Genomic DNA, 26,062 nt, shown 5'->3' on the forward strand with positions numbered 1-26,062 from the left:
ACTTCAATTTCAGTGGCTTTCAATTTTACTTCTTGCTCATGTCACAGCCCACTGGTTTAGTACTGGCTATTCGGAAGTGGGCACTGGGGCTTAGCCTGTTCGGTTGTGTCATGTAGGGACCCAGGTTTCTTCCATAATATGGGTCTTTTATCTTCTAATGTCTTGTTCTCTTTGCATTCATCTAGCAGGAAGGAAACAAAAGATCACGGAGGAGTTTTAGAGCCCAGACTTGGCAGTGCTGTGTAACAATCCCTCCTGCGTTCCGCGGGCCAGAACTTAATATATTTATTTTGGTCTTCCTCCAGGGTTCCCCGCACACACCCCACCCAACTGCAGGGGAGACTGGGAAATGTAGGCCAACTTGCGTCCAGGAGGAAAAGGAAAGGGAGTTTGGTGCCGGCGAAAGAGCCTCTGTCACAGCACGTTTCTTAGATGACTTTGGATATTAATTTGACTCTCTCTTTTTTGATAGTCTTGGTTAATTCAAGGAATTGTGGGGCGACAGCACTACGGTAATATATATGTGTCCCTGTTCCTCTGAGAAACTAGGCAGAGATCAGCATTAAAGATGCCTGTGACACCCCAACGTTCGCAGCAGCACTGTTTACAACAGCCAAGACATGGAAGCCACCTAACTGTCCATCGACAGATGACTGGATAAAGAAGTTGTGGTATGTATATACAATGGAATACTACTCAGACATAAAAAAGAATGAAGTAATGTCATTTGCAATAACATGGATGGACCTGGAGGTTGTCATACTAAGTGAAGTTAGCCAGAGGGAGAAAGAATAATTCCATATGATATCATTTATATGTGGGATTTTAAAAAATGACACAAATGAATTTATTTACAAAACAGAGACAGACTCACAGACATAGAAAACAAACTTATGGCTCCTAGGCAGGGAAAGGGGTGGGAAGGGATAAATTGGGAATTTGGTATTTGCAGATACTAACAACTATATATAGAACAGATAAACAACAAGATACTGCTGAATAGCACAAGGAACTATAGTCAATACCTTGTAATCCTATAAAGAAAAAGAGTATGAAAAGGAATATATATATATATATAGAACCGCGTCACTATGCTGTACACCAGAAATTAATACAACATTATAAACTGACTATATGTCAATTAAAAAAAGATGCTTGTGATGGAGAAATAAGAATTAGCAAAAGTGAAGAAAAAATTAAAGAATTAATGACAATTATGATATTGTGATATAATAAGGAATAGATATTTTGGACTTGCTCCAGGGTTCCAGGCAAAGAGCCCCTAAACCCTGTGTAATTCCCTAAGTGGTAAGAGCTTTAGGGGCATCTCTTATCGTGATGTTTAGTTTTTGTTCCCAGCTCCTGAAACAGCTGCAGAGTGATGAAAGTAAAACGGGTGTCTTTTGTTATTCATGATAATTCTTTTTCAATCCCAGGGGAATCAACTGTGTGATGAGAAGGCTGTACCTTGCCGCCCCACCTCCTGGGAGAGGAAAGGGGCTGGAGATGGATTTAATCACCAAACCATCAATGGTTTAATCAATCGTGCTTCATAATGAAGCCTCCATAAAAATCCTGGGTTAGGGAACACTTGGAGGTGCTGGGGGTGGGGGGTGGGGTGCATCTGGAGAGGGCCTGGATGCTCTGAACCTTTCCTCTGTACCTTGTAGTATTTATCTTTTCCATCAGGCTGTTCCTGAGTTACAACAGAACCATATGGTCTTCTTTTTATAATAGACCTGTAGTCTAGTAAGTAAACAGTTTCCTTGTGTTCTGTGAGCTGTTCTAGCAAATTATCGAACCCAAGGTGGGGGTCATGGGAACCTCTGACTTAGAGCCAGTCAGTCTGAAGCCAGGTGACTACCTGTGATTGGCATCTGAAGTGTGGGGGGCAGTCTTGAGGGACTGAGTCCTTAACCTATGGAATCTGAGGCTGACTTCAGGTAGATAGGGTCAGAACTGAGTTAAATTGTAGGACAACTAGCTGAATTGCTTGGAGTGGGGGAAATACACATCTGGTCACAGGAGTGTGCGCAAGGTAGCAGCAGAGTGTGAGAGTAAGGGAGCAGCAGATTTTTTTCTTATCCAAAACCAAATTCATATACAGAACTCAAGAGGAGAAAATTAGGAGAGGGTTTAAAAACAGCCCTCAGGAGCTAATACTTTCTGTTGTTCTCCCCCTTTCATTTTTATCTTTTTTTCAAGTGTAGGAAAATAGTTTTTGAAAATGACACTGGGTGCTCTGTATCTTAAGGCTGTTTGGCATTTCCCTGGGGAGAAGTTTGAGTTTCTCCATTTGGATTCATAGTTGGATCTCAAGTGATGCCCTAGGGCAGGTCATGTCTACACCTACACACTTTGAAGTCAATTCCAGGAAGCTAAGCCAAGAGTTAAAAACAGACAAGGGAATGGAAATTTGTAAACCCTGCGGGAAACACAGCTGTTTAAGCACAAAGTCTGTTTGTTTAGCTAGGAGATCAACAGCACTTATGGGGAAGGTAGATTATTTTTAACGTGGTGGTAAAGGTGCAGAAACATACATGAAAAGGAGAGGGTCACTGAGTAACCTGTCCGGTGCTAACTGTGAGCTTGCTGGTGGACAAGCTGGCGGCTGGCCCCGGAGCTGACGGAGCTACAGGATGTCATCAGGTACATGGGTCTCCATCGGCAGTCTGGGACTCTTCTGGAAGAGCTGGTCAGCAGCGGCTGTGGGACTGAGTCCTGCCCAGCTCTGAGCACGCTGTAAGGAAAGTAAAGTTGTGTCTTACGTCTCTGCTGGAGAAATGGAAGCCCACCTTGCTTCTTGACTGGGAGCAGTAGCAGCGATCCCTGGAGGGCATGTCTGCTTGATGCTGCGTGGAAGTCCCTTGTTGTGAAGGTCAGTTTGGAGCAGCTCTGTCCTCATACCTACCTTTCCACCTGGAGGAAGCTGGGAGGGCTCCCGGTGGAAGGACATCAGAGATGGGGAAGAGTTCTTTTTAGAGGAGCTGACATGTCAGAGTGTCCTCAGAGCAGGCTGGATCTGTTTGTGCCCTGAGGAACAGGTGCTCTCTCTTAAGGACTTCACTCTTGACATCTCAGGATGCTCTGAATTGCAGTGGCAGAAAGGGAATTTGCTTTTGTCATGAAAGAGGCTTACCTTTACAACGGGCAACAGAGCACTGAAGAAAAAAAAAGCATTGCAAAAAGTGGCAGGGGTGATGAGCTACACAGAAAAAAAGACAAAGAAGAAACTCAGCTTTCCATCTGCAGCGGTGGAAAAAAAGTGGTCTGGATGTAGCAATCGAGCTGGATACTAGGGTATCTTTCTGTAGAAGGAGCTTGGAACTGGTTACATAGCATAAAAAGGGAAATGATGGTAATGGGGATAGAATTCTTTTATTGGTTATTATATAAATAGATATAAAATATAAATATATTTATTATGTTTTAGTGCAGAGCAACATGAGTTTAAAAATGAAACAGAAAGGGCAGATGGGAGAAATTACATCTGGGCTTCCTTTCGGGTAAGTTTAGAATGCCGCTCATCCAAAGTGAGGGAATGTTGTGTGACTGGTGGGTGAGAGGGGACATCCTTAGTTTATGAAGAGTGATCAACTTTTGCCAGTAGATACAGTAGCTAAATTAGCAAACTCAGGAGAAATGTGCTGGTCCATTAGATCGGAGGGGAAGGAGAGAGGAAACTTGGAGGAAGAGGGGGTAAAATGAGACCAGACAGCCCAGAGGGGGACAGTGGTGTGGTTTGCATTCTGCTGGTGGCTGAGGACACGGCAGAAATCAGTGTGAGTTCCAGGGTCAGTGGGCCCAATCAAGACTGCCCTGGACACATGCCACTCTCCACTGTCCTGGCAACAGGTCCCCATGTTACCACCTGGCATCAAGATCATGGATAAAAAAAAGTCCAGGGAAATGCAGTGTATTTAGGGGCCGGGTCCCCTGTGGGGTGGGCAGCTCCACTTTGCGGGGACTGCCTGGGCACAGGAATTTGGGAGGTTTGTGGTGTAGACACAGAGTGAAGCATAAAGCGGATTGACAGGTTAGGATCCCATGTGTCCAGAAGAGAGACAGCATGCTCCTGGGAGCTGCTGCTTCTGCTGTCGACTGTCGTAGGGGCCAAGGAATAGATACCAGGTCAGCTGGCCACACGTGCCACCTTGTGTGTATTTGGAAGGAAACAGCATCTGAGGAAGCCAGGACAGGCGAAGGGAGGGCATGCAAGTTCTGGGGGCCTGGGGTAACTTGTGGAACAATCCAGAAGGTTGCTGCTTTGGCATGTTTCCCTTCCCTCTCACCCCTCACTCCCACCTGCACACAGAAGTTCGGCGCACTCAGGGGTGGGAAGGGCTGAAGGCTGGCCCTGGGAGTTAGCAGCACTCCTGCCCTGTTTGGGCTCCTCACCTCTCACCTGGACCTCTGCCGCAGCCTCCTGGAGGGCGCCCCAGCTCCTGCCTGTCTCCACGCCAACCCTCCCTCCACACCCCCACCAGAATGACCTTCATTACCCTGCCGAAGACTTGTCAGTGGGTCCCAGTCCCTAGAGTATAAAGCTCCAACTCCTTAGCCTAGTTTACAGGTTCCTTCCGGATCTGGTCCTGCTGGTCCCCAGCCAGCCTTTTCTGTACATCTGACCCCTCTCACCCAAATTCTGCTCCGCTACCTGCACCACTGGTATTTCTCGGCTGGGCGGCTCTGATCTTCCAGGTCTTTGTGTTTCTGTCCCTCTCAGTCTCTCTCTCGTCTTCCAACTCTCATTCCAAACATGTCCGGACACATCCCCTCAGGTTGGAACTGGCCACCTCCTCCTTTGGGCAGGGTCAGGATGCAACTGGGCTTCAGGAAGAGTGGGATCCAGGTGCTTGGACACTGTCAAGACTCTTGCTCCATGTTCTTTGCTACCCTCGGCCACTCAGCTCCGTTCAGTTGGGAGCTTGTTTCACTTGGTGGAAGTTTGTCCAGGATTTCCTATGATGGAGTTCAGGATGCGCTACCCTAAAATATGGCTCCTTGGTGTATCGAATATCTTAAGGTGAAGGAATTTTTTAAAAAATGACAGAAGCAGGAAGGTTACTCTGACCCCTCCCATCCTCATTCTTCTTCTGTGAAACAAATACATCTCCCATGTGGAAGGTGCTCTCCCTATACCAGGAGGAAGGAAGACATTCTTATCGCCAGAGATGCAAATTTGGGGCTGAGAAATCTGTACAAACAAACCTTGTTAAACCAACCCTTATCTTCCCAGCTACTTTGTCACCATTTTTCACCCCTTGCCCAAGCCTTTTGTATTGCCAATTCTTCAATAAGGTATTCCTTCTTTGTCGAAAAGATATAAAAGCTTCCTGCTCTGCTCACTTCTTCAGGTCTTCATTCTCTTGTGCAGGCTCTTGTGTGCATGTGAAAATCCAATAAAATCTGTACACTTTTCTCCTGTTAACCTGTCTTTGTCAGTTTAATTTTTAGGCCCAGCCAGGGACCCTAAGAGGGTTGAGGAAGATTTTTTTCTTCCCCTATAGCTGTCTTACGTCTTAAGGGCTCTGTCTTAGGAGGGCTCATTCTCTTTCTCAATTTCAATTTGTAAAGTCTTAGGGAAGAATTCTGATTGGTCTTGCTTGGGTCAGCTGGCCCCCTCTGACTCCATCAGCTGAGGTCAGTGGGCAGAGCCATTACTATTATTATTAATTATGTTGTCAAAATATGTGTAGCTTTTTAATTAGTCCAATTAGTTGATGTACTCACTTATTTTGAATGACCTGGATACCAACCAACACAGTGAGTTCATTGTGGATTTGGCTGAAACTCCTAGCATCTCTGTATCTTTTCCACATGACCTGCCACCAGGCTAATTCACAGATCAATTTGCTGAATGACCACACTGATTGAAAAATTAAAATAAAAAGGTAAAACTGAGTAGTTGTAACTTACTGATTTTTCTCTCTGTCTTCACAGAAGTATTTTAAGGAATATCCAGTTTGTTCTTGCCTTCACTCCCTGTTGCCGAAGGCAGAGCTTGAACAGAGAGTAATGATGAGGGCTGAGAGAGGAGGGGGTCCCAGAGGAAAAGACGGGAAGAGGAGGAACCATGAATATATTTATAAGAACATGTTCATAAGACTACAACCTTAAGATGACATAGTCATTGAATAAAATTAACTCATTAAAAAAATGTATTCAAGAAAAATACATGCAGAAAGAATATCCTTAAATATGAAGAATTCTGTGTGCTCTATTCTTATGAATAAATATATGTTAATGATGAATGTATTTGTGGGAACCTTCATATTCAAGATAATCCTATTAGTATGTTTTCTTGGATGCCTCAGTCTCTCCCCATCTCTGCCCTAAGCCTTGTTAATTGCTACTTTGTTTCTTTGGTTTACACGACCTCAGTGCCACCAGCTTTTCCTCCTTGGTGTGCCTTCTTATTACATAGGCACTACTTTTCCCACTGTCTTGCTTCCAGACCTGCTCCAGGGTCAGGCTGAGTGGTAAGTAAATTCGTGAAATAGTGGGACAATCATCTCCTTAAACTCACGCCCTATACTTCCGCTGATCTCCATCATCCTTACTATTCATGTTGTCTCATATGTGTTCATTTTCTTAATAGCTACCCCCTACAGTGATTTCAGGCGGGGCTTGCTGCCAGTAAACCCCCTCACACCTTTTTTACCCAAATTACCTCTAGCCTGGGGCAAGATTCTCTATCCTAGACCTGGGGCCCTTGAAAGCTAAAAATGCCACTCCGTGTTAGTATTCCAAGCCCTTATCTTTGAGTGCGAAGAAAAAGGCTGAGATTTGCTAGCATTTGAAAATGAGTGTTGGGGGAGGGTATAGCTTAAGTGGTAGAGCGCATGCTTAGCATGCACAAGGTCCTAGGTTTGATCCCCGGTACCTCCTCTAAAGATAAATAAATAAAATAAGTTACCCCTTGTGCCCAAAAGAGAAAATGAGTGTTCGTATTACTGATATTTAAATTTGTTTAGGAAGTATAGGTACTTTACACAGTTCGGCAGCAGATCTAAAATTTGCAGAATGTGCTCGATACCAGCTTTACGTTAGTATCAGCAGCCACAGGGCTTGATGACTTGAATCTTTGTGTGCACATCGTACGCACACATTTTTCTCTTTATTAGATCTCGTCATGGCTTCATTACAGCTCTCCAGGGCAACTTCTGTGATTTAATTACATTTTTATTTAAGCACAGACAAGAAAAGCATATTATGTTTCCAGACAGTGTTTTCACCTGAATGTGAAAATATTTCCCATCATGGTCTAGAATCTGAGTGTACGTTCACCAGCGCTCTCAGTCTGCTTCTATCCATCTGATTTTTGTTGCTCAAGGCACAATGTCAAGATTAGCCTCTAAATACTGATTTATTCTTTGTCATAATTACATTGCTCTTCACCTCCAAGGCTTTCTGCATCGTGCGCTAAAAAGCAACAAAGCTTCAGGAAATAAAAAATGCATCTATTCAATATTTTTAAAAGAATCCCATGAGAGGAGGAGGAATTATGGATTGAGTCAGACAGGAGGGGGCTGATCATTCGGGTAGGGGACTGACACAGGCGCTGAGATGCTCCAGCTGGTGGGTCCAGTCTCCAGCAGATGGGCCAGTCTCTTAAGTGAAGATGGGGAGAATCCTAGAAATCGAGCTTCGAGTTTCTGCCCCTCTCACTTTCTTCATCTGTAAAACGTAGGTGGTCACAGCTAATATTTACTGAGAGCTTACTCTGTGCCAGGTGCCATTCTAAGTACCTTAATCATTCAATCTTCTGAAGTAGGTGCAAAAATTACTGTGTCCATTTTAGAGACAGGAAAACTGAGGCCACCTGGAGAGTAAGTAACTGCCCACGGTCACATATCTAGTCTGCAATGGCGCCTCTATTTGAACCCAGCAGTCTCGCTCTGTAATCCAAACTCTTAATCCCAAACTGGACAGCATGAGAGCAGTTATCTTCCCATTTTATGAAGAAATTAAATGAAGGATTCTATTTGTACTGGGCAAACTGCTTTGCAAGCTCAGAAGCTCCTTGGTGTTCTCAGAAGCACCTGTGACCTGATGTCTGGAGTGAGGAGAGGAGTGGACCTGGGTGTGCAGCCAGGTTCTGCCCCTCCAGCCAGAGGAGCTTCAGGAAATCATTCAATCTCTCTGACCCTCAGCTCCCAAGTCTGTAAAATGGGTGTAATGATCTCACCTACATCTCAAGGCTTCTGTGAGGTAGAAACAAGGCAATGGGTGTTTGGAGCACCAAGAAAACCTGTGAAGGGCCAATGTAGTCGCTGACATTTACCGGACGCTGACCACGTGTAGGGACCTGCCCGGAGCCCCATTACCTGGGGTCTCTCATTTAGACTCATGGGGCACCAGAAAGTGAAGACTGTTCTGAACCCGGTTTTACAGAAAAGAAGCAGCAGACTCAGGGAGGTAGATGACTCATGCAGCATCACATAGCCAGGCAGGGTTAGAATATTTGAGGTCACGTCCTTAACGCCTGGCATGTAGCTCCCACCACAGACCTCCCCAGGAAGTGGTTTCCAAAGGTCTCTGCTGGCCCCTCCACAAAGCCACCTCTGGGTGCCCACCCAGTTCCCCCCGTGCCTCCTCAAACCTGTGTTTCCACCGCCACAAGCTTGTTCCCAAGTGAAACTTACCTCCTTAGCCGTGCTTCTCCCTCGCTTGCCCTGTGTCTTCCACGAGGCTTGAGCTTTCAAAGAGGCTGTTGTTGAGGGGTTGGCCCTGAGAGTATTTTCCCACCCTTCTGATTCCCCTGTTCCTGCCTCTGGGTTCTGGCCCAGAACGTCACCCCCATGCTTGGATGTTTGTAGTCAGTAATCCTGGGTAACCGAGCTTGGGGAGGCCTGCTGTGGGCACCAGACCTCGCAGTGTGCACAAGGAATAACTACCAGGGCAGGCCAAAGGAAATGCAGGTCACACTCTTGGAATTAATTCAGAGGATGTGATGCGTTCATGCTGCTAGACCATGTCTCCGGACTCCTGGGGTGGCAGGGAGGCAGTGGGGCTGAACACAGCGGAGGGACTGTCCTGCTCTTTTAACGTCTCTGGAAACCAAAGCCCACCTGCTCTCTGCTCCAAGTCCAACTCCTCCCCAGTGGTGCCGGTTGCAGCTCAAAGGCTGTTTGGACTGAGAAAAAAAAAAAGGAAGGTGAACAGACCTGGTACAAATCAGTTCTTTTCCCTGTAAAATCAACGCTCTGCCTTCTAGGAATGGAAGGGAAAAGGCAGAGGTTGAATGTATAAAGCAGACACCACGCTGTGTTACTCTGTCGCCAGGGAAAACTGTTTCTCATCTCATCCCCACTGGCTGGAACCAACATCGGGTCCCACGGGTGTGTTTCTGCTCACGCTGCTTCAATTGATCTTGGCAATTGTCAAGTCTCCCTCATCTGGATGTAATTTAACCAGAACCTACCACATGCTGCACGGAACAGAAAGGTAAATCGTCATCCCTGGCTGGTCGCACGGGGGGCAATTAGCCCAACAAGTGAGACCTGGGGGAAGGAGACAGCAGCACACGCGAGCGAGGGCTGGACCCAGGACAGGCGAGGCAGCCGGCGTCGGAGGGCTTGGTAAGAGGAGGAGGTCGGTGTGGGCTTGAGATGGGGAGAAGTGGTCCATTTTCTCTTGGCCTTGGAAAATAAACAGGCTTTTAAAAGATAAACGTGGTTGGGGATGCTCTAACTGGAGACAAGTTGAGGCGATGAATTGGAACTGAACAAACTTGGCCTCTGAGTTCTGCTCTTTTTCTCTTTTTATTATTGTGCCTGCACAACCAGCGAGGCTTTCTATTTTGAATGAATAGAAGAGACAGATCATAGAGGTCTGGGAAACCGGATGGAATCGGCTACTCTTTCAGGTGGCCGTTACTGTCACAGGAGCGCCCTCCGACCAGAGGAAGGAGCGCTGAGTGTGAGTTGCGGATAGCTGGGGCCATGGCCTCGCTGTGCTGCTGAGTGGCGCTGAGACCCTGGCCCATCATTCAGCCTGGCCGCAGGCTCCTCACCTGTAAAACCCTTCTTGCCCCAGGTTCCATGTTTGTCTTTATTCCTGGGCTCCTTGGGAAGTGCCTGGGTGCCTGGGATGGACTTTGCAGTACCTGAGTGTGGTTAAGTGGAGCTTGTGACCTAGGGACATCATGCTCTCAGCAGTGAGACACAAAAGGCTGTCTGGGCTCTGTGCAGGGCGCCAGGGGTGCGGGGTGGTGGCTGGGGAAAGGCGAGACGTTTTATTCAAAAGACCAGGACAAGGTCAGGGTAAACTCTAAACAGTTCATGTCTTTTCGGGGCCTGATTTTTGGCCTGAGCTACACAGAGGGGTTTTCCTGAATGAAACTAGTGTATCTGTTCGGATACAGAATGAGGGGTGTGATTCTGATCACCCAACTGAAGGCAAGATAGAGAGGCTTCTAGCACAGCACTTCTCAAACTGGAACGTGCGCACCAATCCCCTGGGATCTTGTTAAAATGCAGATTCTGATTCAGAAGGTTCAGGGTGGGGCCTAGATTCTAATAAATCCCAAGTGCTGCGGCTGCTGGTCCATGGACCAGACTTTGAGTAGCAAACCCCTAAAATATTGAAATCCATGTTTAATAGACCAGTAAACAGAATTGAAAAAATAAAATGGAGAAATGAAAGCAAGAAGATCTCAAGTCCTAATATTTTCCCAGGACTGTCAGCTGCTTGAATATTTGATTTAAGACAGGTGTTTTTTGAAAAACACCATTTGCCTTGTGTTCCGTGTGTTTTCTGTTCTTGGTAAAGAAGACACTTGGATAAGAAACATCTCAGGGAGCTTTCTAGCTGTGCTTAATTTTGTGGGTTTGATTTAAGGGGAAAAATCTGAGCACATCCCTTAATTGTGTTTTTGAAACTTGTGATGTGAAAGTAGAGTAGCTAGGAGAACAGTAGACAATCACGATTTTTAAAAAATCTTGCATGAAAAGCGTCATCGTTACCAGCCGCGCCGTCACCTGGCTGGAGAACACCTGAAAAGAATGAGCTCATCTTTGCTTTGACTGGATCTGGTGAATCATGGAAATTGAACAAAAAGCCCAACTTGCTACCCTCTTAACAACTGTCAAGCATATAACACAGTATTATTGACTATAGTCACCACGCTGTACATTAGCTCCCCAGAATTTATTCGCTTTGTAGCTGGAATTTTGCACTCTTTGACCAACACCTGGTACATCTTTATTACAGTAAGGTTTGTAATAGCAAAAAGTGGCAACCCCCCTAAGTGTCCATCCATACTTCTTTCCCCTGGGTTTAGGTATATGCACGTAACTGAACAGAGAAAGGACTCATATAACCTCCGCAGGAGACCGTGGGATGGAGGGTGGAGGTCAAACGGGACTTTAGGCTTCTCTGTTTCATGCCTGTTATGCAGAATGTGTTCAGGTGCTACTAATGTCATTAAAAATAACTTGAAAAGGATAGACTATAGAGAAAGCATCGTGCTAGTACAATACAGTTGTCTTCCAGCATGTGTCATGTAAGGAGAGCGGGAGGGCTGGAGTCCACCCCTGGGTGCCTGTGGCAGGAAGCCAGGCTGAACGTGGCAGCTGCTTTGTACCCCCGGCTGGCATCCCAGTCATGTCGGGGAAGGAGAGCTCCAGGATTACCTACTGGCAGACTGGCAGACTGTCAGACAGTGGTTCTCAGCCTTGAGAGCACATCAGAATAACCGGCAGTGTTTGTGAGAAATTCATCTTCCCAGGTCACACCATCAGCAAGTCTGATTTAATGGGTCTGTCTTCCGGTCCAGCAATCTGCATTTTCTTTAACATAATATAGTGATTTTTTTAATTTAAAAAACTTTTTTTCTGTGAAATGATACATACCCATAATTTTTTTAAAATCCTGCAATACAGGAAGTTACATAGGAGAATGTTTTTTAAAAAATTATTCTATATCCGTCTTATCACCCAGAAATAACCATCATTATCATTTGGTAAACATCACTCTAGTTTTTTTTTATCTGCCTAGGTTAACATAATTTTAGAAAAATTGAATCAAATACTGCTTGCTTTAAAAAATATAGTATTCAGTTGCATTTAGGAAGCTTATATAAAACTGAAGCATTTCTGAATTTCAAATAAATAGCTCTTCACTATACTGTCTCTTAATAAATCTCACTAAGAAAAATCTAAATAACCATAATAGGTTGGAATTATTATCTACAATTACAGTTCAGTTTTTATAATATCTAACAATCTGCATTTTTAGTAAGCAACGGAGTTGCTTCTGATGAAGGTGGTCTTTGGGCCACACTGGGAGGAGAATAAATTCACCCTTTGCTGAAGACACTGCTCGTGATGTCCTTCCCAGATGAAAGTCAGGGCTGTTTCCCTGGTGACAAGGACCCACTTGCTAAGATAAAACACAGGGAGAACATACTGAGACATTCGAATTGCCAAACTGCTGTCCCTGAAAGTCGGGTGCGTGTGTGTTTGTGCACGTGCACGTGTATAATGAATGCACTTCAAAAACACTGCAAGGACCATTTCAGCTCTGCACTTGGTCTGAAAAAACAGGAAAGGGCCCCTCACATTAGACAGTAACACCAGAATGAACTTTGATAATAATTCAGAGGTGGACAGAATAAGATGCAGTTTGGTTCATCGCTGTGTTTTGTTGGGAGACATTTAATAATGGGAACCCAAATGAGGGGCTTCTGTAAGGTCAAGGTTCCCGTGTAAATATGGTCACAAAGAGCCCTCCACTGCTAAATGGCATGGTGCAGGTGCCAGGTGATTTTTACTATCCGTAAAAGCCATTTCTAGTCCATAATGAAGCAAGATAGGAATCAAAATGAGAAAGCAAATTGCTTTGTCCCTGCCTTTGGAAAAGAATGTAATAGAAATGGATTTCAAGTGCTTTGCTTTGGTTTCCATGTCTGTCTGTCTGTCTGTCTATCTGCATTTGTATATATTTTCTACTTCTAATAGACTAAGCTTAGATATGCCATCCATGCCACTAATACCAGACTATTAGTAAGAGTCCAATCAAAGTTAAAAAATAAAATGGGCTGAGATCCTGAATTGGGCAGGTTGGCCAAGCTTTGTGTCTTTAGTGGGCAGGGGTGGTCTCTGTACAGAGTCTCACCAGAGATGGTGACTTGGCTGGATCTTGGATCTTCAGGAAGGCAGCGAGGTCCAGGGATGGTGGCAGTGAGGCTGCCTGTGACAAGAGACCCTAGATAAGCCAAGGACAGGTACTAAAGCTACCCTAGAATGCTGCAGAGGGGTCAGGCCCAGCAACGCAGCCAGCCTGGACCTCCCCCAGCACTGGTTAATCACATCAAAAATAGGCCACACCTGTCAGCATTATTCATGGTGCTCTTGGGATATTGTTGAAGACACACATTTCAAAGTTAAACAGTCAAAAGGAGGAGAGAGGAGGTGTGCCATGCAGCAGTCTCACCCAGGGCCTGACAGGGATGCAGGGGTCACCAGGAGCATCTCCCCTGGAAGAAATGATGCTGAGTAGTGACTGGGGAAAGAGGGAGGATGGATTCCTGACCCAAAACTTCAGCAGCAAGAACATTTTGATGATTAGAAAGGCATAATGAATGCTGACTTCTTGTTAATTTCTTGCCACCTGAACACTTAACTTACAGAGATTCATAACAGGCCCTAAGTTGTGTATCTTTGACATAAACGTAGGAAGGTGGACAAATTTAAGCAACGTGTGCAATGTTGATATGATTGAGAAAAAAATGTTATGAACACTTTAAAGACTTGTGCATGAAAATAAATATGATCCATAAGGGAAAACACAATTCTAATTTACTAAAGCAGTTAGTAAATCTCCCAGCAATCATTAATGTCTCCCTTTTAAAGCAGGTGGTGATAGTGGCATTTATCATGATCGTACAGCATAGTGATTTCTGTAGACTTCTCTCTTACTCACTAGACTGCAAAACTCTAGACAATAAATGTCCTTTTTTGGGGTCTCTGATTCTTCTTACAATATCTCACCCTGGGCTTTGCATAACTGGTCAACAAGGATAAAATGAAGGAAAGCATTTTGACTAAAAACCAGCAAATTATTCTTGCCACAGACTGTCTTCCAAAATAGTGTTCAAGTGGAAGAGCTAGGCATTGCATCCTAGAAATGCTCTTGACAAGAGGTGGTGACATAAGGCAGGACAAAGTATTACCCAAGAGCAGCTCCGCTTCCTGTGAGCCAGCTGTGCGTTTGTTGGCTCACACATATTGGGTCCTCTCAATGTCCTTCAGAAGTGGGCATGATTATGAACTTCTTATATTTTCCAAGACTTGTGTACTTCTGGGACTAGGACAATTCACATTTAGTAGTGGCAGTGCTGTTGCGCAAGCCCAAGAGCTGTACGCTCTTCCTTATTTGGGCTTCTGGACTGTTTCTCTCCTTCCTTTGACAATTAACTCATACTTATCTTAGGGTTTTCTTTTTTTTCCTTAAACATCATCTTTCACAATTTGTCCTATTACTATTTTAGGAAGTGGTAAGAGGACAATCTTGGAAATATGTTTTCAAAATACAACTCTGAGGTCCTGGCATCTGAAAAGAACTGACTATGAAGGCTGGTAGCACTCCCAAGCAGAGTACTTTGTGAATTTTAAAAATGCTGTATTGGGGGAAAGGGTATATAGCTCAGTGGTAGAGTGCATGCTTAGCATGCACAAGGTCCTGGGTTCAATCCCTAGTACCTCCATTAAAAAAAATGATAAATAAGCCTAATTACCTCCCTCTCCCTTCAAAAAACCACCACAAATTAAACAAACAAACAAAAAGGTGCTGTATTGGTGTAAGGCACTACTTCTCAACCAGAGGTGATTTTGTCCCCTGTCCTCACTGCAGGAGGGTATTTGGCAATGCTAGAACATTTTTGGTTGTCACAACTAGGTGTGTGTACTACTGGCATATAGAGAGTAGAAGCCTGGGGTACTGCTAACCATCCCGTAATGCAAAAGATAACCTCCCACGACACAGAGTTATCCCATCCCAAATGTCACTAGTGCAGACAGTGAGAAATCCTGATACAAGGTCTTGCTATATTTCTTATATCTTTGGAAGCTATTTTTTTTTGGGGGGGATGGTATTTCCCATAAAGTGGAGCACAGTTCATTACATATATTAGGGTAAACTAAATTAATATGCTCTAAAAATATATGTAATACTTTTACATCCTTAATTCTCTCATGTATTTCTCTGGATTTTCATTCAAAATGATGGAGAACAAGGGTAGCAAATTAAGAGAGCACATGGGTCTCCTCATAGCTTTTGGTCTTTAAAATTGATGTTCAAGGCTGATTATGGGATAGAGTGAACATTTGTTGTAACTCATGACTACTTGTCATCTGCTTATATTTGGGGAAATTCCTCATTATCTTCCCAAAGTGGAAGTCAGAACCCCAATTCCCAGCATACCTTGCAATTAGAACTCGGGTATGGGACCTGGGCTCTGCCTCTCAGACGCACCTGAGTCAAACTTTCATTTAGAAATGAGTGACCTGAGGACACCTGAGGAAATGGGGGCCCCATTTTGTTGGACACAGTGGCTGCTGGGGTGGCTGGCTTTGGGGAACAGTGATGGCTGCAAGACTGGGTTCCTAATGCAGAATGGCATTGGTGACGGTGCCAGTAGTGCTGGCAGCGAAACTACGTGTGGGATGTGTGGGTGGAGTCTTCTTCAAGGATGGTTTTGGAAGCTGAGTCTTGAGGCTGACCCCCCAGTTCTCCCAGCAGTTATGGGGGTGAGCTGGCATTCTCTTCTACTTAAACCAGCCAAAGTGGGTTCTGTTGTTTACAAGGTAGAACTCTGACTGATGTACAAGTTTTATTAGTGGCAAAGTTCTTTAAAACCTTGAGTCCTTTAAAAAGTCTCCTTTCCTTTAGTAATGTTGTGAGTATGCAGTTTGGAACAAAAGGCGGTAAGGTCCTCCTTTCTTTCCAGGCTCTAGATATGGGGCTTGAGAACTTTTGATAGAAGGTAAAAGACCAGGCTGCTGGAGACCACATCAGGCAGCGCTTCCCTGAGGGGACCAGATAGCTTCACATTCCAGGCCTAGCAGAGAGAAAAGAAAACAGGCAGGGCTGAGGGCCCCTCCCCTGCCCCAGCCGGAGCAGCTGATGAACACTTGATTTGGTATGACACAGCTCTGCTTAGCCTTTCATAGTTTATTTTATCATATTGATCACCTTTCAATGTGTGTTGGTGGAGAGGGGATGGGGAGGTGGGTGCTGGGAAACTTTGTGTTTGAAAACATCTTTTGTGTTTATTTCATTAAGTGTTTGGATAATAAAGAGACTTGCCAGAGATGGGTGTAGGGATAGCTCATTCAGGACTGATGCAAATGTGCTCATCAATGTGGAGTGACTGTGTGTACCTTTTTATTCTTAATACCCTGACTGTTAACTCAAGGTCTATGTCTAGTTGAGTGCATAATTCATGTACAAACCATTATTTTAAAAAAAAAAGGAAATGGATAAAGAAGGAGAAATTATTTAAAGAAACAGCTATAATGAGATATGTAAGTACAAAAAGAATTCAAAATTAAGAGCCCCAAAGATTGCTAATTTACTAAAGCCACAGGGCTTTTCAATTTTAAGATTGTATTTTCTAGAGTAGCAGCACCCTAGGGTTTCTTCCATAGTTCCTTCAGCTAGCTGGCTCTGTTTCTAGAATATTCTACCACAATCTGGACCTCTCTGAAGGCAAGGGAGTGTGTCTTGCTTACTTACCTTTCTCTCACTCAATGCACCTTGTCCAGGACTTGTCACATTATAGATGAATCACAAATAATTGTTGTGATTCAAAGGTTTTATCATTCCCCTTTCTTATGTGCCAGGGAAGACTTTCCTACCACACCCCAAATCCTCATCCTCTGGGGGGCTTACCCACTCCTTTGCTGGAGACATAGCCTAACTTCCAGATCACCGAAGGTAGAGAAAAGATAAGTCTAGTTACAAAATTATGTAACTAGCAGGAGTCTACACTATAAAAGGAAGGCATATTTGTCCTGTAGATGCTCTCCTCTGAGGCCATGCCAGCAAGGATCACCTCTGTCATCCAAAGATTCTCTGGGATCTGTCCAAAGTCTGTCTGAAATAAATATGTCCTGATAGTGACTAGGGAGAAAGATAAAGTTTAGCCTTACTCTATCCTCTGAATTCCATGTTCATGCCAGATCGCCTAATAGTAAGTTTTCTTTCCACTATGGTTCTGTGCCTTCTCACGCTTCCAGAGGGAAAGGCGCAATCAGCAGCTTTCCCCCAAATTTGGGGTGAGAAAGCCCAGAGGTTGCCTAGGTATCCAGGCTCGAGTAGGGACCCGCTGTGGAGCCCAGATTAGAATGAGGCAGAGGCAAGATGTACACCCTGTGCGCCACTTCAGAGATGACTCTGGGTTAGAGGACACAAGGCCATTTGGGGCTCCCTTTTGATTTTTGATGGGGTGAGAAGAAAAGCTCATCCAGAAGAAGACGATTTCTGGTCAGAAAAATGGCTTTTAAGCCTTTACTCTGTGTTTGGGCAAAGCTGGGTTGAAGAGTTAAAAAATGAGTCATGTGTGCATGACAGAGATGGAAGTGACAACTAGTATGTCTGGAGTCAGAGATGAAAAAAAAGCATTTTCTCAAAGTCATTTAAGGGAAGTATATGGGGTTTTCTTTGGGTTCATATATGATGCCCTGTCAGTTCTCACACTGCCTGTCACAGGCTTTTTGCTTAGGCTGAGGTGGAACTGGGGGAACCTGGCTCTTGGAACATATGCAGGACAGGCTTACGAGACAAAACTCATGTCTGGGGAGCATGTGTTCTAATATTGCCTGGACTTAAGTCTCAGACTGCTTTCTCCCTACTAGTCATTAAAAAAATGACCTCCAGTGGTTTCTCATAAGTTTGGGCTAACTGTCCTGTATCAGCATGAACTTAGTTGTAATAAAATCTTCAGAGCCCTTTAAGCAGGCTTCCCAGACTCCTAACCGTAGGCCTTATCTCTGCTGTCTCTGTCTTCTCTATTCCGCATCCTGTTGCCTATTGTCCTCATGAAGCATAATACCAGCCCCTGAAGTTCATACAGCCCAAGGTTTTGTCTCCTACCTGGGATATAAGCAAGGAACATTTTGAGTGAAGCACAAAGATCTGTTTAACTTCAACACAATAAAGGTAGAGTTGTAACCAAATCTGTTAGAGCATCATGAAACCACTGTGGGGGAGGGGTTCCGTGTATTTATTCAATCCTAAGGGAACCTACCTATAGTTTCAGTTTGTGCAGATGCGTCTGTCATGTATTCAGGGGCAGTCGAGTACAGTGCTGGAGTGCTTTGGCTCCAGAATCAGGCAAATCTAAGTTGAGATCCAGCCCCACTGCTTGTTAGTTGTGCCATTATGGTTAGTTACCTGGCCTTGAAGAACCACTTTCCTCACTTATAAAATGGGCATAATAATAATAATTTTGAGAGGATCAAATGAGATAATGTGTGTGAAGTACTTAGCACAGTGCCTGGCATGTTAAAAAAAAAATCCTCAATAAATGGTGCCTATTTTTATCCATTCAATCAAAAGGAACGTTTATTGGGTATCTGTTTGGTTCAGGTATCTTGCAGTTACAAATATGCTTCAAGACATTGGCCCTTGCCCCTAAAGTGTTTACATCATGGTTGGTGGAGGTTTCAAAGTTTTCAAAGGCAGAACATAATAAAGGAAAGAAAGATCATGAAAGGGAGAAGACTTTGAAGACAGGATAACCTTTGAGTTGGGCCTTGCAGGATGTGAAGAATGTGAGTTGAGTGGGGATGAAGCTACCGGTATTTTGGAGAAAGGGGACAAACCCCAAGAGCGATGTTGAACAGGAATGGTGAGGACGTGTCTGTGCCCAACAGTCAGGTGTGACCTGAATATAGGGAGTGAGGCCGAGGTGGGAAGCCACACCAAAAAAAGTGAGAGAGGATCAGAACAGGGCAGTGTGCTGATCAGAAATGTCATGCTAAAGGCTCTGGTCTTTGTTCGATGTGTCACTGAAAGCTTTTGGAGAAGAGGAGTTAATACAATCTTGTAGTTTACTATTTACTATGTGAAGTTCTATCTTTCCTTCATTTGTCCTAAAAGTTTTTTGTTTATTTATGATCTCTCAGGTTTCTGGAGCACCATTAGTACAGGAAAATCTGAACACTAGTATAGTTTAATTCTCTTTTTCTCACTTTTTTTAAAAAACTTTTTTTAATTGAGTTATAGTCATTTTACAATGTTGTGTCAAATTCCAGTGTAGAGCACAGTATAGTTTAATTCTGATGTCCTAGCTGAGAGGAATACTAGACAACTCCAGTGAGAACCACAGAGAATAAAGACCTAAAATGGGCTAGTCTTAGATGTTCACTTTATTTCCACCTTGCAAATTCTCACAATATTGAAACCCTTACCAGATTTTATCTGGAGCTTGGCAGATGATCAACTCCTTTCTCTGAAGGGTACTCCCAATGTTGAACTTTCAAATACTGGCATTTTCATAGCCTCTAGTTGTGAACAAGTTTGTCTCGTTACTACTTTTAGTATTAAACATCAACGGTATTGACTAGAGTGATGGCTCTACTTATAGCTCTAACAGCATCCCAAATCTTTTTTCAACTATATTATCACAATTTCCTCTCCTTAAGATATTCTGAAGCAAAAAAGTGCCTTTGCTCTTGGGTACATATAACCTTGTTGGTGAGCATGATAAAGAAAAATTACTGGGTAAGGGATTAAGCAGGCACAGATTGTATTTTGAGTTTCTTTTAAAATATCATACTGACTTTAGCCAAATTGATTATAACTCAGAGAATGTGGGTTCAGGATAAGTGCGGGTGCTTAAAATTGGATTGCTTTTGTTCCAATGTTGACTTTTCTTCCTGTATGAGTGAATCACTTGAATTCTGAGAGTGGACCAATTTTACTTCTTTCCAGCCTAACAGGGATATCTGTAGCCAGGAGACAAAGTACAAGGGCTTTCCAGAGAGGGGACAACGAAGCTCCATCCTCTGAGAAAAGGAAATAAAAGGTGAAGGGATGAGATAGCTTCAAAGGAAGGGGGTTACAAAGTCTCCTTCTGGCCTCCCCCATCCTGATCCAGGTTAATTTGCATTTCAATCATGACTTAATATAACTAAAGATTTTGTGCAAATTTAAGGGTTCTCAAATGTTTACTACTTTTGTTATGCTGGTGGAAATCCTATAATTACGTGTGTGTGTGTGTGTGTGTTTGTGTGTGTGTGTGTGTGTGTGTGTGTGTGTGTATTATCCTAAAATGAGGTGAAGAGGCATAGGGGTATTTATTTAAGAAAGGAGAGGGTAGGTTCCCGAAACTTACATTCCATACTAGTATTGTCAGGCAAATAAGGAATAGAGCATAGTAGCTGAGAAAGAGTGAGAAGAAAGGATGAGTAGTGGAGTGGGGAGCAGGTATTGAAGTGTGCCTGTCTAGTTGTCTAGGGTAACTGGCACGAAGGCTGCATTCTCTGACCTAAGGAGATAAACACGCCGTCACTGGCACTGCGTGCGGTGACCCACAGGAGGAGTACAAATCCCCACCTTTGCATCCCCAGAGACCCTGGCTCATCTACCTCCCCTCCACCCTACTGCTCTTGGAGTCTGCGGCCCCAGCCCAGGATGCAGGCAGCAAGGCAACTCTTTGAACAGTCCAGGTCCCTTCTAGAGCTGCAGGGGACTCAGAGAGGGGCTGAACTCCCTAATTTCTTCCAGGCACACAAGCATCACGCAGCCCGGCGGGCGGGAGCTCTCCTCTGTGCTGAACCCATGGTCGGACCTGAGCTCCCGAAATCCAACGCCAGCCTAGGCGACAGGCTCAGCGGGTCCTGGGGAACGCGAGGGCCCGAAGGTCTGCAGGGAGTTCCAAGCTCTAAATTTTAAATCTCTGACAGAACTCGCTACGCGACTCTCTTAACTTAAGGCAGGACTCTACGCAGGATCCAGCGCTTAAGGACGGGTCCCTCACTTCTCCCCTACATCCAGTAGTGCATCTCAATGCCCCACCCCACTTCCTCTCCTGCATCCTTCCCTATGGAAACGACGTCAGATCATTCCAACAGCCTGGCGCTTCATGCCCCTCCTCACCCTAGTCCACTGCACTCTCCTCCGGAGCGAGACTCTCCCAGGACGCAGCAAGCTCCCTCGGTCAAGATTCTCCCCCGTCCCTCTGGCCCAGGTTGCCGGCCCCTCCTTCCTTGTCTGTTGTCATCCTCCTCACACTGTCCGCCTCTCTAGTTCTCTTAGCGCAGAGTCGGGAGGTGCATGCTCCGCCCTTATTTTCCATACAAGGGAGAGCTGGAGTGGGAGGCGGGGCAGAGGGGAGGCGCTCCCAGTCCCTCTCAAAAGCTGTGAGCCCACTGGGAACTCTTGAATCTGTTCAGCTCTGCGGAGAAAGCTAGAAGCCTGCACTGCCGTCTTGGATGGAGGACATCTAGGCGACAGTCAGGATTCTGCCCCTCCTTCCCCGGAGCGCCTTCCCGCAGTCCAAGCCCAAGTCACCAGGTAGGACTGTGCTTCTGAGTCTGGCCTGTGTGAACTGTGAGGACTCTAAATTGGGTAGAAGGCATTTAAATAACCTGTGCCCATCTAACCACGCATAGATTTTATTTTGCAGAGGTGGGGTGAACAATACTTTTAGTTTTGTTGTTATTTATTGTGGACAGTTTTTCCAAAGGGAATATTTGGGTAATTGAGGTGGGAGGACGGTTGGTGTAGGAGAGAGGGGGACGGAGAATGGGAAATGACGGACTTTGATTCTTTTTAGACAGGTGGCCATGACCTCATTGCCAACTCGGGGTCCCGGGGCCCCTGACTTATTTTCTGGGCTGCCGCCAGGGGCCTCAACTCCAGCCAACCAGAGCGCAGAGGCCTTGCTGGGCAATGGATCTGCGGCTGGTCCAGGCGCTCAGGCCATCACGCCGTTCCAGAGCCTGCAGCTGGTGCATCAGCTGAAGGGGCTAATTGTGCTGCTCTACTGCATCGTGGTGGTCGTTGGGTTGGTAGGCAACTGCCTGCTGGTGTTGGTGATCGCACGGGTGCGTCGGCTGCATAACGTGACCAACTTCCTCATTGGTAACCTGGCCTTGTCAGACGTGCTCATGTGCGCCGCCTGCGTGCCGCTCACGCTCGCCTACGCCTTCGAGCCGCGCGGCTGGGTGTTCGGCGGCGGCCTGTGCCATTTGGTTTTCTTCCTGCAGCCCGTCACTGTCTATGTGTCGGTGTTCACGCTCACCACCATCGCGGTTGATCGCTACGTCGTGCTGGTGCACCCGCTGCGCCGGCGCATCTCGCTGCGCTTTAGCGCCTATGCGGTGCTGGCCATCTGGGCGCTGTCCGCGGTGCTGGCGCTGCCGGCCGCCTTACACACATACCACGTCGAGATCAAACCGCACCGCGTGCGCCTCTGCGAGGAGTTCTGGGGGTCCCAGGAACGCCAACGCCAACTCTACGCTTGGGGGCTGCTGCTTGTCACCTACCTGCTCCCCCTGCTGGTCATCCTCCTGTCTTATGTCCGGGTGTCGGTAAAGCTACGGAACCGCGTGGTGCCGGGCTGCGTGACCCAGAACCAGGCCGACTGGGACCGTGCGCGACGCCGCCGCACCTTCTGCCTGCTGGTGGTGGTTGTGGTGGTGTTCGCCGTCTGCTGGCTGCCGCTGCACGTCTTCAACCTTCTGCGGGACCTCGACCCGCGCGCCATAGACCCCTACGCCTTTGGGTTGGTGCAGCTGCTCTGCCACTGGCTTGCCATGAGCTCGGCTTGTTATAACCCCTTCATCTACGCCTGGTTGCATGACAGCTTCCGCGAGGAGCTACGCAAGCTATTGCTCGCTTGGCCCCGGAAGATAGTGCCTCATGGCCAGAGCATGACAGTCAGCGTGGTCATCTGATGCCACTGCACTGGGCCTTGGCCGAGGAGCTTCACCTACAGTGGTCTCTCAGGTGCTCACCCGAGGCCAGATTGGAGAGTTTATTCCAGAGCTAAGCTAATACTAAGCCAATGTGGGGCAAAACTTCCAGCCTAGCCCTCTTATCCAGCTATCTTACCTTGCCTTGTGTCTTTGTAAAATGTTCAGTGGGCTTTGGTGGGAGTCTTGTGCTTTGCTTGGAAAAGCCCAGGGAAAGAGGATTTATTATTTCCTCCTTATCCCCTTGAAGGCCAAACAAAGCTCTTTCTCTGGGTTCAGAAGCTGCCTCCCTTGCTTTCCCTTCTGCTTGTTCAATACAGAGATGAAGGAACAGTGAGTATGGAATTTAAAATGACTGTATTGGGGCTGGTAAAGTTTTTCACGTTGCCTTTTAAAAGGGACTCAACTGAGATACAATACCTGATACTGCTTAGTCAATTTAAACCCATTAATTTCTAGGATTCCAGAGAAATATGTATTGCAAATATACATATAAAATTTCAGCCTTTCCTGAATAAGACCTTTATATGCCAAAAGGATTTTAATTTTAAATACACTTGAATTTATAGTATAAAAATCACTTAAAATCCATCTTTCAAAAGGTTTTGCGATTGTTTTCCCTCCTCATTCCCCAATTTCTATTTGAAAATGATGAGATGAATTAGTCGATGAAGAGACAGATAAGTAGGAAAAGGTTCAAATTACTGAAAGGGATATATAACTGCATAGGACAGACATCCTATCTGTGTGTATGTTTGTGTATACACACCCAGTGTTTGTTACAAGCATCCAGTCAAATATTTGGCTTTCTGAATACTCAATAAACCATGTGCCATAGGATTCTCTTGCATTCTCTAATTGATCTTGCAACAGATCAACAGCTGTTGACTGACTGTTCAGCACCTGCTCTGTGATGATACTCTTGGAACGTGATCAACCCAGAATACAAGAACTGGGAGAAGTTTACTTAAGGCCAGAACAGAAAAATAAACTGCCACCTATGGGATACACAGACCAAACACTAAATACCTTCCAGGGTTAAGGGAACAGGTAAAGACTGTTGGGCAATGATACCAGGCTGCTAATCCTTATCTTACCTTCCCACGAGTACTTTAAATGAGGACAGGTGCCCTGGGACAAGGGTTTCCACACTGACATTGAAACAGTGGCTGTAGAAGTGAAGGCAGGAGTCTTGGAAAATGATACATGATTTACAGCTGTCAGACTAGCCCTTGTGGCATACAGGGTATGGGCTAGTGTCTATAGACACTCAGTTATCAACTAGAAGTTTCCAGTCCTGCCCCAGCTCACTAAACAATATTTCCCTGCCTCTCCTCTCCTCTTACTCTCAGTGAGCTCACTCACTCATTGCAGTGTGCCCTGAAAGGAAGGGAAAGAAGGGGATGATTTGGGGGTGACAAGGATGAAATCTTATTACTCTGATGTCAGTAACAACCCTGGAAGAGTGGTTCCATTCATGGTTGGGCTAGTTAGTAATGTTAAGTCTTTAGTACTTACATGACTAGACTTTTTGCAGTAGGGAAGAGCAGGAAAAGCCTGGAGAAAGGAAAAGGCAGGTGAACTTAGGAGATGCAAGTTACCTTTGGCAACAGTGCTAAAACTGACTTTTCAGCTTCGTCTGTGGATGTGGAGAAGAAAGAGCCTGTGCTCGAATAAGGTGGCCCACCCACAGCATTTTGTCAATCCCTATCCCACATGAGCTCATCTCCCAGGCATCCCGGGAACTGGTTCCTGTGCTTCTGGAAGCTCTATTGTTTGGGAGACTCAAGGCCAGACACTTCCCATTTCCTCAGATCATTCTTTGGATGGGTATGTGTGGAGAGTGGAGGCGATGGGGGAATGAGAGGAATTATTTGGGAAGAGATCTGATTAATTGTGGTCTCTTCATTGGAGTGTTTAACTCACTGGTTCTCAGCCCTGGCTGCTCCTAGAATGACCTTTCAAAAAATCAATGTCTAGGCCGTATCCCCAGAGAGTCCAATTGATTTGAGGTGGGGACCGGGCACCAGCATTTTTCGAAGCACTTCAGGTGATTTTAATATGCATCCAAGGTTAAAGAACTTCAGAATTATCCTCTTTCTAATGAATCTCAGAAACATCTGAATGAAGCTCTGGGAATACTCTATTAGCCTTCAGACAATACCTGATGGATCACATAGAGGCAAATCCTGTAATCCGAATATATAGGTATTCCTTCAACAGTTTCCTTACACATCTACATGTAAGGCGCTGTGTGAGTCCAGTTATTTTTTAATGTGTTGTCATTCAACTTTAGATCAGTTGCATTATAAAGCTTTATAGCATGAATTAGTCCAAATCCTGGTTGCCAGCATGTTAAAAAAAAATTAAAATGCTCCCTGATTAGCAAAGCTGTAAGAAGAAAGTATCCCCATTAATTACTAGAAAAGCTCTTGCCAGTTTCTATCATGCCTACAACTTAAGTTAGAAATTTTAACATTTATGTGGACTTTATGGAGAGCCTAAAGAGGCTGGAGAATTAATGTTGTGTTTAAAGACATCTTTACAAATTATGCAAATTGGCAATTGAACAGCAACTGATTAATTCCTACCCTATCTTAAATCTATCTGGGACTCATTTGACTATAAAACAAATTGACAAAAAAACTCTCAGAAGTGAGTCCTAGAGAAACCCACATAAGCTTGAGGTAGAAATTTGTATTTAGTACAGTAGTTCATTTTAGTTAATACCAAGCATCCAGCCTTTTTCCTGCAAGGAATCGGGAAGCTGGGAATGGAGCCAGCCTGGTACTTGGCAGCAGCCCTTTCTGAGGCTAAGGGGTGGTTCTGTAATCTTCTTTGCACGCATTGTCACCAGGTCTCACTTTTGGCAGCCAATCAATAGATTTATCTCGCTAAATCCTCTGGGGAGTGTTTCAATATATGCTGGCAACCGTCACCTGGGAACAGCAACTGTGAGAGATGCTAAGGTAACTATTCCAATTGATGTCACCTTCCTGAATTTTTGTTCTGGTGGATTTTTCAGCCTGCTTTCTACTGGGTGGGGGTGGGGATGCCAAGTTTCAGGTTTATTTTCTCAGGTAGGTTAGTTCACCACCCCTGCCCTGTGGCTTGCATCCCCAAACATTTAG

General features: G+C 45.2%; 1 protein-coding gene across 1 annotated transcript; it reads left to right on the forward strand.

The window, feature by feature from the left end:
- Positions 1–21,420: 21,420 nt before the first annotated feature.
- On the forward strand, positions 21,421–24,617 carry PRLHR (prolactin releasing hormone receptor). Its single transcript, XM_010969862.3, has 2 exons — positions 21,421–21,528; positions 21,791–24,617. The coding sequence occupies exon 2, from the start codon at positions 21,801–21,803 to the stop codon at positions 22,911–22,913; it is 1,113 nt and encodes a 370-aa protein (XP_010968164.1). The 5' UTR covers positions 21,421–21,528; positions 21,791–21,800; the 3' UTR covers positions 22,914–24,617.
- The last annotated feature ends 1,445 nt before the right edge of the window (positions 24,618–26,062 follow it).

The sequence above is a fragment of the Camelus bactrianus genome, chromosome 11 (genome assembly GCF_048773025.1).
Source record: "Camelus bactrianus isolate YW-2024 breed Bactrian camel chromosome 11, ASM4877302v1, whole genome shotgun sequence".
Classification (NCBI taxonomy): domain Eukaryota; kingdom Metazoa; phylum Chordata; class Mammalia; order Artiodactyla; family Camelidae; genus Camelus; species Camelus bactrianus.

Excerpts from the sequence above, each read along its gene's own strand:
- PRLHR (XM_010969862.3), top strand. The coding sequence starts at position 21,801 with ATGACCTCATTGCCAACTCGGGGTCCCGGGGCCCCTGACTTATTTTCT.